Source organism: Lithobates pipiens, unplaced genomic scaffold (assembly GCF_037356315.1).
Source record: "Lithobates pipiens isolate NorthernLeopardFrog02 unplaced genomic scaffold, aLitPip1_a1.2 Scaffold_8, whole genome shotgun sequence".
NCBI lineage: Eukaryota > Metazoa > Chordata > Amphibia > Anura > Ranidae > Lithobates > Lithobates pipiens.
This window is the reverse complement of record NW_027507903.1, coordinates 520,089,922-520,102,656: the sequence shown is the minus strand read 5'-3', so window position 1 is coordinate 520,102,656 and position 12,735 is coordinate 520,089,922. Positions and strand designations below refer to the sequence as shown.

Below are 12,735 nucleotides of genomic sequence, written 5' to 3'. Positions count from 1 at the left end.
AGGCTGATCCAGAGGATTTTTTTTTATGCCACTGGTTAATATGGGGCACCCTTCAGACAGCCGCCAGGGCAGCTGTAAAAATCAAACAGTCCTGCTGTAAGTCAGTGACTAGTGGATGAATTTATGAGGTACTAACAGCATTACATTTTATTTAAACCTAGGCACATAAAATTAATAGCACAGAACAGGGATGTATGCATATGGCGGCTGTACTACATTCCCATAGGAGCAGTATCTAAAATAGGGCTATAGGAGTGGACCCACAAGGTTGGACGTTTCCAGCTTTAAAATTACTCAAGGATTAAAGTCCTACTGGAGTATAGCTCTCTAGTTATTGAGAGCATATACTTGTTCTGTGGGGAATTTCAAATTGGCGACCCAGTGCGTTTGCCCTTTGGTCTGCCCGGGGAGTGTTTTTTTTTATTTTTATTTTTATTTTTTTTAACCACTTCAGGACCGCCGTATTGCCATTGTACGTCAGCACAATGGCACAGGCAGGCAGAATCACGTACATCTACGTGATTGCCTTCCAGCGGGTGGGGGGTCCCATCGGACCCCCTCCCGCTGGATACGGCGGTCCGATTCGGTCCAGGAGCGCTCCGTGAAGAGGGGATGGCCGTTCGTTTTCGGCCACCCCCTCTGGATCGCTCCTGGCCAATGAGAAGCTTCCTCCCCTGTGTATTGTTTACACAGGAAGGAGGAAGTGATGTCATTCTCCTCGGGGCGGTCTTTTTGACCGGACTACGAGGAGAAGAGTAAAAGTAAGTCTGCACGAACACTACACTGACATGTAGGTACACACAGGCACACAAACCCCCCCCGATCGCCCCCCGATCCCCCCCCGCCCCCCCTCCCCCCCCAGTCACAGTGTCACTGATTGCATTGATCATTTCTTTACTGATCAATGCATTCAGTGTCAGTTGTGACAGTAAAAACTGTCAGGACAGTTAGTGTTAGGTCCAGGGTAGCCCCCTATCACCCCCCAATAAAGATTTAACCCCCTGATTGCCCCTAGAGTTAACCCTTTCACCCCCTTTTGCCAGTGTCACTAAGCGATCATTTTTCTGATCGCTGCATGTGTCGCTAGTGTCGCTAGGTAGCTAGTTATTTTTTTAGGTTCACCGCCAGGTTTTTATATCGCTAGGTACCCCGATATACTACCCAATAATGTTTTTAACCCCCTGATTGCCGCTAGTTAACCCTTTCACCCCCTTTTGCCAGTGTCACTAAGCGATCGTTTTTCTGATCGCTGCATTAGTGTCGCTACAGTCGCTAGGTAGCTAGTTATTTTTTTAGGTTCACCGCCAGGTTTTTATAGCGCTAGGTACCCCGATATACTACCCAATAATGGTTTTAACCCCCTGATTTCCGCTAGTTAACCCTTTCACCCCCTTTTGCCAGTGTCACTAAGCGATAATTTTTCTGAACGCTGCATCAGTGTCGCTAGTGTCGCTAGGTAGCTAGTTAACTAGGCTCCCAAAAAGTCCCCCACATGTGGTATCCCCGTACTCGGGAGAAGCAGCAGAATTTATTTTGGGGTGTAATTTGACTTCTGCCCATAGCATGTGTGAGCAATATATCATTTAGTGACAACTTTGTGCAAAAAAAAAAAAAGTTTGTAATATTCCCGCAACTTTTGGCAAAATATAAAATATTCCATGGACTCAACATGCCTCTCAGTAAATAGCTTGGGGTGTCTACTTTCCAAAATGGGGTCATTTGGGGGGGTTTTGTGCTATTTTGGCATTTTATGGCCTTCGAAACTGTGATAGGTAGTGAGGAGTTAAATCAAAAATTTGCACCCTTAGAAATCCTGAAGGTGGTGATTGGTTTTCGGGGTGTCGTGCGCGACTAGACTCCCAAAAAGTCCCACACATGTGGTATCCCCGTACTCGGGAGAAGCAGCAGAATGTATTTTGGGGTGTCATTTCACATATAACCATGGCATGTGTGAGCAATATATCATTTAGTGACAACTTTTTGTAAAAAAAAATTTTTATTTTATTTTTTGTCATTATTCAATCCCTTAGGACAAAAAAAATAAATATTCAATGGGCTCAACATACCCATCAGCAATTTCCTTGGGGTGTCTACTTTCCAAAATGGGGTCATTTGGGGGGGATTTGTACTGCCCTGCCATTTTAGCACCTCAAGAAATGAGATCGGCAGTCATAAATTAAAAGCTGTGTAAATTCCAGAAAATGTACTCTAGTTTGTAGACGCTATAACTTTTGCGCAAACCAAAAAATATACGCTTATTGACATTTTTTTTACTAAAGACATGTGGCTGAATAAATTTTGCCCTCAATGTATGACTAAAATTTAGTTTATTCGATTTTTCTTATAACAAAAAGAAGAAAATATCTTTTTTTTTCAAAATTTTCGCTCTTTTTTCATTTATATCGCAAAAAAAAAAAATCGCAGAGGCAATCAAATACCATCAAAAGAAAGCTCTATTTGTGGGAAGAAAAGGACGCAAATTTCGTTTGGGTGCAATATTGCATGACCGCGCAATTACCAGTTAAAGCAGCGCAGTGCGAAATTGCAAAAAGACCTCTGGTCCTTAAGGTGTTTATTGGTCCGGAACTGAAGTGGTTAAGGGAGTTTTGCTGTGCTGTATGTGTTTATATCACAACCAGGTCTGTGAAACATATTGGAGGGAGACGCCTCTATGTGATTATCTTACCTCTGGCACAGAGAGGAAGTTTGTTTGGGGTGGTTATAGTGCACACTCTAGATTTTAACCACGGACCTATATCCCACCCTGTTGTGGACAATCCTAGTTGGTATTCAATGCTACACTTTGTCCGCAATACTTTATTTGTAAAATGTGAAATTGAAATAAAAAATCAAGAATCCTATGATTTTTATATATTTATCCCCGAGTGGTACCTGGAAAACTAATTTGGGTTTAGTATAGTTTTAATATGGGGATGTGGTACCAGATGGGCACTTCTATATCTATAAAAAGCCAAAACAAGGTTTTGGGTCTCGTATAACAGAAATATAAAATTATTCCATATAAGATTCTCACCTTACGCTAACCTGTAAAGAAATCCCTAATAGTTTTGTACAGTATGTGTGCCAGATTGCATCAATCTAAAAAAAATGATATTGGCTGACCCCTTGGCTTCAATACTTTGACTCAGTCATCAGGCAAGTATACAGATTAGGACCTCAGGCAATTCTGACTTGTATATTTATCACAGCCAGATAACCAGCATTTTCAGTTGGAGGTCCACAATGGCAGTTCTTATTCTTTCTTTTCATGACCAGTTTACTCGGACAGATCAATCTGGAATTTATATCTTTTTCCAAGCTAGAAGATAAATTGACCATTTTTGCTGTCTTTTATTTGCAGGGTGCAGGGACTGATGAAGGATGTCTGATTGAAATCTTGGCTTCTCGTTCAACAAAGGACATTCGCGACATCAATGCAACTTACAAATTGAGTATGTTCTGGATTATATTGCCATAGGATTTTCTGTACATATGATGCACAGTTACCAGCGGTCCTGTTACTTAAACTCTAGGATTTATTTTTTGGCTTTTAGTTGATTTTTTTTTTTTTTTTTTTCCAAGCTGCTAGATTTACATTTGATAGAACTCTACTTTTAACTGTCCCATATTTTGCTTTGTCCACTAGTAGTAGTTTATATACAATGATATATACAGTATGTAATCATGTAGATTCGCACTAGCATCTTCACTTTGTCCTAGTATTGTCCCTATGTACATAACGTATTATCACGTATACATATAAATTTTTTATTACATAAATACTCTCTGATAAGAAATGTACACTACTCATTGGTAATGGTTTTTAGATAACAGTGTAAAAGATCTGCTTGAGGTAGATAAGCTTATCAATAGGTGTTAAAGATGAACCACAGGCATTTGTTGAATTACACATATATGAATTGGAGGCTTTGTAATTCTGTCCATACACATTTATAACATTGTACAATCTCTGCCAGACGGCACAGCCTGTAGGATGACATCACTTTCTCTGTGGTGTCACCTCCATTCTTGCTTACTGGACAATAAATTAGAAGCAGCACACTGAAAGGTCATTAGCTTTGTCACTGTTAGCACATGTGCACCTAGCAGAGCCTGATTAGTCCCTAGTGGTGCTTAAATCAGGGTGATAAAGTGTCTCATATAAAGACAAATTACAGTACTTATGCCAATTATTCATTTACACAGCTGTGATAAACGGACTTTTTTTTTTTCGTTTTTGTTTTGCAATGCTGTACAGTTATACAGTGATTGGGCTTTACTGCTCCTTCTCACAATGTAATGCCGCGTACACACGATCAAACGATCCAGTGGAAAAGTCTGGCAGACTAGAGTCCGCCGGACAATACGGCCACGTGTGTGCTAGTCCGCCGTACTTTTGAAATGAACTGACTTTTCCCCGCATTGAAAAAAGTCTGTTCGTTTTGAGTGCGGTTCCAGGTAGCCGGGACTAGCGAGGGAAGCGCCGCTGGCCCCGTCACCTGGTATGGACTTAAAAAAATGGCGTCCCCCCCAGGTCCATATCAGACCCTTATCCAAGCACGCTACCCGGACGGTCAGGAAAGGGGGTGAGGACGAGCGAGTGCCCCCCCCCCTCCTGAGCCGTACCAGGCCGTGTGCCCTCAACATATGGGGTGCTTTGGGGAAGGGGGGGCGTGCCCCCCCACCTAAAAGCACCTTGTCCCAGTGTTGATGAGAACAAGGGCCTCTTCCCGACAACCCTGGCCGTTGGTTGTCGGGGTCTGCGGGCAGGGGGCTTATCGGAATCCGGGAGCCCCCTTTAATAAGGGGGCCCCCGGATACTGGCCCCCCACCCTATGTGAATAAATATGGGGTACAATGTAATAAAACACAACACACAAGGGTTAAAAATAGTTTATTGCACAGCTCCGGGGGTCTTCTTCCGTCTTGGGGAGGGTTTTCTCGCTGGACTCCTCCGCTATCTTCTGCTTTTACTAGCGGAGGAGCCCGGCTTTCTTCGCCGCCATCCGGGGGTCTTGTCCCCCTCTTCGGTTCTTCTTGGCCCGGTCTTCTGTCACCGCTGTCTTCACCGCCTTCTGTTCTTCTCTTCTTGAGATGTTGACTCAACGCTCTCTCTGGCCACCATGACGGGGACGCGGTGTGCGGTGACTTGTATAGGATCATCGCCGGGTGTTGTCCCCGCCCATTATGATGTCAGTCCCAGAGGATTCAACATCTCAGGAAGAGGAGAACAGAAGGCGGCGAAGACAGCGGCAATAGAAGACAGGGCCACTGCTTGTAGAAGAAGGCGCGGAGGCCCGGCAAGAAGAACCGGAGAGGGGGACAAGACCCCCGAAGTCGGAAGAAGACCCCCGGACGGCAGCGAAGAAGAAAGCCGGGCTCCTTCACTAGTAAAAGAGCTAGCAAAAGAGCAGAAGATATCAGAGGAGTCTGGCAAGAAGACCCCCGGAGCTGTGCTATAAACTATTTTTAACCCTTGTGTGTTGTGTTTTTTATAAAAAAAAAATTTCACAGGTGAATGGGTAGGGGTACATTGTACCCCATACTCATTCACACAGAGTGGGGGGACGGTATCCGGGGGGCCCCCTTATTAAAGGGGCTCCCGGATTCCGATAAGCCCCCCGCCTGCAGACCCCGACAACCAATGGCCAGGGTTGTCGGGAAGAGGCCCTTGTCCTCCTCAACATGGGGACAAGGTGCTTTGGGGTTGTGGGGAGCGCGCCCCCCCTTCCCCAAAGCACCCCCCCATGTTGAGGGCACGCGGCCTGGTACGGCTCAGGAGGAAGGGGTGCTCTCTCGTCCCCACCCCCTTTCCTGACCAGCCGGGTAGCGTGCTCGGATAAGGGTCTGATATGGACCTAGGGGGGGACCCCCAGGCCATTTTTTTCAGCGTAGGGCTTCCCTTTAAGTCCATACCAGGTGGCGACATTGACTTCCTTCGCTAGTCCCGGCTACCTGGAGCCGGGCTCCAAATGAACGGACTTTCCTCCGTGCGTGTGGGCAAGTCCGTTCATTTCAAAAGTACTGCGGATAGTCTGGCGGACTAGGTCCGCTGGACCTAGTCCACCGGAAAAGTCCTGTGTGTGGGCAGGTCCGCTCGTTCGGACAGTCCGGCGGACTTTACGGCGGTTTGTCCCCCAGACTAAGTCCGCCGGATAGTCTGATTGTGTGTACGCGGCATTAGTCTACATGATTCATTGAAAATCATGCATTCCCTCTTTGCCTGGCATCTTCCTTCAAAAGCTGGTAAAGCTGAACTCTGGGCAGATATTAAAAGCACAATTGAATGAAATTGTGTAATCATGGCTCAATGCACACTAGCGTGTGTTTTTTTTTTTTTTTTTTTTTTTTTTTTTTTTTTCTGCTCCTAGAAGTGAATAGTGTTCTCGTATGTTTGTTTGTTTTTTTTGTTTTTTTTTTGTTTGTTTGTTTGTTTGTTTTTTTATAGCATTTAAGCTTCAGCTTTTAAGATCAGAGTTTTTGGGAGGGTTTTCCCAGCAGAAACAAACGCTACTAAAACACACCTAAAACCCCATACACACTATCCATTTTTCTGCTGAAAAGTGTGGTTGTGGTATTTTTGGCTCCATGCACAGAAGCATTTTTTTTCCTGCTCCTTGAAGCTAAATAGTGTTATCCTATGTGTGTCCATGCATACTACTTTTAGGCTATTTAAGCATTTTTTGAGCTTCGGCATCTAGGAGCAAAAAAAAACTTGTTTTTGTAGAGTCTCTTGGAGAGTTTTTCCAGCAGAAATGCTCCTAAGCATTTTATTTGAGCTTTTTTTTTTTTTTTTTTTCCCCTTTTACTGCAAAAACGTAAATAAAATGTAAATACTCCTAAAACGCAACTACAAAACTATTTCCAGCGTTTTTTTTTTTTTTTTTTAGTTTAAAATAGTGTGCACGGAGCCTTATATGTAGTCATATGTGTGTTGTGTTTTTTTTTTTTTTTTGTATTTTTTTTTTTTAATGCAAGCAGTGTAGTACCTGAATTTTGAGCTGCTATCCGCTTTCTGTGCAGCAGATCTCAGACATGGGGAGGGAGAAGCAGCAGAGTGAGCCAATCGGCTATACTGCAGTGCAAGGAGCATGTTGAAAGAAAGATCAGAGTGACCTAGGAATAAGCTGATCATTGTGCTGCTTACTCTGCAGCAGAGAAAGATCAGGTCTCCTTCTTCTGCAAGACCAGATTGTGCTGTGTGGAAAAGCTGTGTAAATTTCAGGAATGAATATAGATGGATGAATACAGTGTTTTTTGTTTTGTTTGTTTTTTCCAGGTAAAACTGCACTGGTGTATGTAATTTCTGTGTCTAAAGTGGTTTGCCTGGAGTTAAACTTTAGATGAGGGATACTAATGTCACTAAATTGCCTAGAGTTCCCTCTTGTGGCTATTTTTTTTAAATCCCTATCGAATTCAATAAAAATATGGAATACCAAGCAAAGTAAAAACATAAGTTGTATTAAAAAAAAAAAAAAAAAAAAAGATTTTAAAGCACACATTGCCCAAAAAGGCCCCTGAATAAAAAAAAAATAAAAATTAAACTTCAATAAAATAAAACATTGAGGGAACTCCAGCATCTGGCGCTCTTTCTAATGCCGCGCACACATGAGCGAAATGTTCAACAGAAAAAATCAGATGGAAGTTTTTCATCATATATTCCAATCATGTGTATGCCTCCATCAGACTCAAATTCTGACGGACCTAGAAATAGAACATGTTCTAAATATTTCTGACTGAACCAATTCCTATCGGAAAAACCGCCTGTCTGTATGCTGTTCCGACGGCCCAAAAACGATGCATGCTCTGAAGCAAGTACGAGACGGAGGCTACTGGCTATTGAACTACCTTTTTCTAGTCCCATCGTACGTCACCGCATTCTTGATGATCGGACCTTAGTGTGACCATGTGTACGCAAGACTGTTTCAGTGGAACTCCGGTCGTGTGTGCACATAGTGGCATTATCACAAGGAGCCCTGTGTTCTTCTTGGAGAACTATTTGTTGGGTTTTGCTTTATTTTTTATTTTTTTTTAAACAGTGGCTTGCTGCTGTTCTTGCCTGATGACATGTGTTGCTCCCACAGCCTGTCAGGTTTTTCTCAATCAATGCTGCTGGCTATTGTCGTTGCACTGAGCAGTATATTCTGGTGCCAGGGAGGTCTCCCCGCTGTTGGCATACAATAACTCAGTGGGAAGGATTCATCTATCCACATCAAATATGTGGATGGGGGAATTGTTTTTTTTTTTTGTTTGTTTTTGGTTGAATGAAGAAAAAAAAAAAAAATATATATATATATATATATAAATATCAGCTACTGAGTACAGGGGAATTTAATACAATAAGACTGAATGCACTATACATACAACTGCGTGAGATATATATACGAAATAGTTGGAAACCTATTTTATTTGGCCTATTAACATATATAGCAGCACTATACAGTGTAGTTAGTCAGATAACATTAAGTATACCAGGAATCCAGCACTGGTAAGATGTCAAAACGCTAAGCCCCACTCTTTCTGTATTTGTTGTGTATGTACTAATAGACAAAGCTTTTCCTTGATTTATTTTATTTTTTATTCATTGTTTCATACTTTGTAAGTTATCTTATACTTTTTTACTCTCTTATTACAGAATATGGCAAGTCTCTAGAGGACGATATTTGCTCAGACACCTCTTTCATGTTCCAGAGGGTGCTGGTATCTATGGCTGCTGTAAGTTTCCCTTTGGCTAGGAAGGTTCTACATCATATAGGCTCTACGATCAAAGCAGTGCTTTATTCCTTTTTGTTTTTTTTTATAGTCGTGAAGCATAGCCCAAACCATCTTTGCATTCAGCAAACAAAATCCTACTTATAAATTCACTGAGTTTACAACATAAAGACTTTGTATTCATAGTCTGACGTAAAGCTACACCCAGGGCCGCTGATAGAAATCATTGGGCCCCCTACAGCCCACCTGACGGGGCCCCCTTTAGCCCCACCCCTGGTCCCTCCTTCAGCCCCACCCCTGGTCCTGCCCCTGGTCCCTCCTTCAGCCCCAGCCCTGGCTGCTTCCCAGTGAGTTAGGACACACAGGGGTCTCAATATAAGGAGTTAAATCTCCCCCATCCACATGACATGACAGGGGGTCGCCCATTATGAGTACACTGTTCGCAGGACACACAGGGGGCCCCCCATTATATGAAGTACAGTACACCTCTTCATACATGTTCTATCACTGTACACCTCTTCACACATGTTCTGTCACTGTACACCTCTTCACACATGTTCTATCACTGTACACCTCTTCACACATGTTCTATCACTGTACACCTCTTCACACATGTTCTATCACTGTACACCTCTTCACACATGTTCTGTCACTGTACACCTCTGCACACATGTTCTATCACTGTACACCTCTTCATACATGTTCTATCACTGTACACCTCTGCACACATGTTCTATCACTCACTGTACACCTCTTCACACATGTTCTGTCACTGTACACCTCTGCACACATGTTCTATCACTGTACACCTCTTCACACATGTTCTATCACTGTACACCTCTGCACACATGTTCTATCACTGTACACCTCTGCACACATGTTCTATCACTGTACACCTCTTCACACATGTTCTGTCACTGTACACCTCTTCACACATGTTCTATCACTGTACACCTCTTCACACATGTTCTATCACTGTACACCTCTTCACACATGTTCTGTCACTGTACACCTCTTCACACATGTTCTATCACTGTACACCTCTTCACACATGTTCTATCACTGTACACCTCTTCACACATGTTCTGTCACTGTACACCTCTTCACACATGTTCTGTCACTGTACACCTCTTCACACATGTTCTGTCACTGTACACCTCTTCACACATGTTCTATCACTGTACACCTCTGCACACATGTTCTATCACTGTACACCTCTTCATACATGTTCTATCACTGTACACCTATTCACACATGTGCTGTCACTGTACACCTCTGCACACATGTTCTATCACTGTATACCTTATCATACATGTTCTATCACTGTACACCTCTTCACATATGTTCTATCACTGTACACCTCTTCATACATGTTCTATCACTGTACACCTCTTCATGCATGTTCTATCACTGTACACCTCTTCATGCATGTTCTATCACTGTATACCTTATCATACATGTTCTATCACTGTACACCTCTTCACACATGTTCTATCACTGTACACCTCTTCACACATGTTCTATCACTGTACACCTCTTCACACATGTTCTATCACTGTACACCTCTTCACACATGTTCTATCACTGTACACCTCTTCATACATGTTCTATCACTGTACACCTCTTCATACATGTTCTATCACTGTATACCTTATCATACATGTTCTATCACTGTACACCTCTTCACACATGTTCTATCACTGTACACCTCTTCACACATGTTCTATCACTCACTGTACACCTCTTCATACATGTTCTATCACTGTACACCTATTCACACATGTGCTGTCACTGTACACCTCTTCACACATGTGCTGTCACTGTACACCTCTTCACACATGTGCTGTCACTGTACACCTCTTCATACATGTTCTATCACTGTACACCTCTTCACACATGTTCTATCACTGTACACCTCTTCACACATGTTCTATCACTGTACACCTCTTCACACATGTTCTATCACTCACTGTACACCTCTTCATACATGTGCTGTCACTGTACACCTCTTCACACATGTGCTGTCACTGTACACCTCTGCACACATCTTCTGTCACTGTACACCTCTTCACATATGTTCTATCACTGTACACCTCTTCATACATGTTCTATCACTGTACACCTTATCATACATGTTCTATCACTGTATACCTTATCATACATGTTCTATCACTGTATACCTTATCATACATGTTCTATCACTGTACACCTCTTCACACATGTTCTATCATTGTACACCTCTGCACACATGTTCTGTCACTGTACACGTGTTCCATTGCTTTCCCCTCATGTACATATGTGTCATCGCTACACATGTGTTCCCTCAGTGCACCCCTCTGCCCACATGTTCCATCACAGTACACCATTGATGGTAAACAGGGTTGAGTGTACAGCTATAACAAGTGAGGCCACTGGCTCTTACCACTCTTGCTTCAGCAGACATTTAAATCTCCAGGCTGCACATTGTATTTCCTGCACAGTCTGGAGGTCAGGAGGAGGCGGTGCAGCTCTGAATGACAGAGCAGCAGACCAATTGGTTTGACATCCTGCTGGGAGGCAAAAATCTGTAGATAGCAGTGTAGGAGAGGCTTCCATGGTGCTGTTCTCCTCACTGACACAAGGGACATGAGCAGAGATGTGAGTGGAATGTGAGCAAGTCACACATGCAGGCTACCTGCCGTCGGTGCTGTTAAACTGAAGTCAACCCCTGCCTTGAGTTTACTCACTGTCTGGAAAGTGTTCTCCTCCTCCTCTCCAGCCTCTGAGTGGCGCCTGCCGCTCCTCACCTCTCCGGTGGTCAGACTCATCTCGTGCTGGCTGGAGAAATATATATATTTTTTTCTATCATTCTCTGCTCAGATTGCCCGGGCCCCCCCTGCTGGCTGGGCCCGGTACAACAGGGCCAATTGTACTGGCTTATCAGCGGCCCTGGCTACACCCATGGGCAATGCAAATAGAGGATAAAAACTGGGAAAAATTCAAAGGGAATGAACAAATGTGAACCAAAAAATGATCCAAAGATATAGGCAGTTAAAGTTTTTATAAATGAAAATCTTTTTTTATTTATATTTTCTGCAAATGTCTAGTCACACTTGTCCATTTTCAAGCAGTAAAACACTGTGTAACCCTTAGAAATCCCGTTTTTGTTTTTATGGATTCTTCACCTCTATGCATGTTTTTTTTTTTTTAAAGGTAAACTGGTCAAATGATCAACTTCTGTTTAAGCGGGGACAGATGCAAGCTGTTCAAATTTGGCTGGTACATGCTGAACTGGCCAAATTCCAATCAGTGTATGGGCCAGCTTTAGATTAGGCTAATAAGACAAAGGGGAAATTCACATAAGAAAACCATATATAAAAAAAACAAAAAACGATTGAAATTGTTTTCTTACCTTGCAGGGGGGAAGAGACCAAAGTGACAATGTGAATGATGAACTTGCCAAACAGGATGCAAAGGTAATTTTTTTTTTCTAAAAGATTTGTATGAGACTCCTCATAATGCACAGATAAGCTTCTGATCATTGTACTATACAATACAAAACTTTCCCAGGTTTCTTACCAGCTAGGCATTTAAAAACCTGAGGTTTTAATTGCATGCATACACTGAATACTGATGTACAGTTTTTGCACAAAATACAATTCTGTATTCCCATTTCAGAGCTTCGTTCTATAAATCTGTTTCTTGTAAGCGGTTTTGTCAAAGCATCTGCAATCATATTAGTTTCACACTTGCATATATGTATGATTTGATCATCTTCTATGCTAAGGCCTCTTTCACACGGGATGGATCCGTGATGATCCGCCCCGTGAACATCCGCTTGCTCAGCGGGGGTCGATCCCCGCTGAGCAGGAAGATGACAGGTCCGTCTTTGCACACTGTGCAGGGATGGAACTGTCAGAGCGCCACTCTCCCCTATTGGAGATCGGTTGATGACGGACCGCGGAGTCCATCGTCACCCGACCCGCAGACGGCTGGAAAAGTAGTTTTTTTCCTCCATCACACTTTTTCGGAGCGGGTCGGATG

General features: G+C 43.0%; 1 protein-coding gene across 2 annotated transcripts in view; it reads left to right on the top strand.

The window, feature by feature from the left end:
• ANXA4 (annexin A4) overlaps positions 1–12,735 on the top strand; it is a 124,352-nt gene that overhangs the window by 88,702 nt on the left and 22,915 nt on the right. For both annotated transcript variants that reach the window (XM_077469456.1, XM_077469457.1), the window contains exons 6-8: positions 3,362–3,452; positions 8,636–8,715; positions 12,111–12,167. In XM_077469456.1, the coding sequence (XP_077325582.1) occupies positions 3,362–3,452; positions 8,636–8,715; positions 12,111–12,167 (228 nt within the window). The remainder of the gene's footprint in view (positions 1–3,361; positions 3,453–8,635; positions 8,716–12,110; positions 12,168–12,735) is intronic.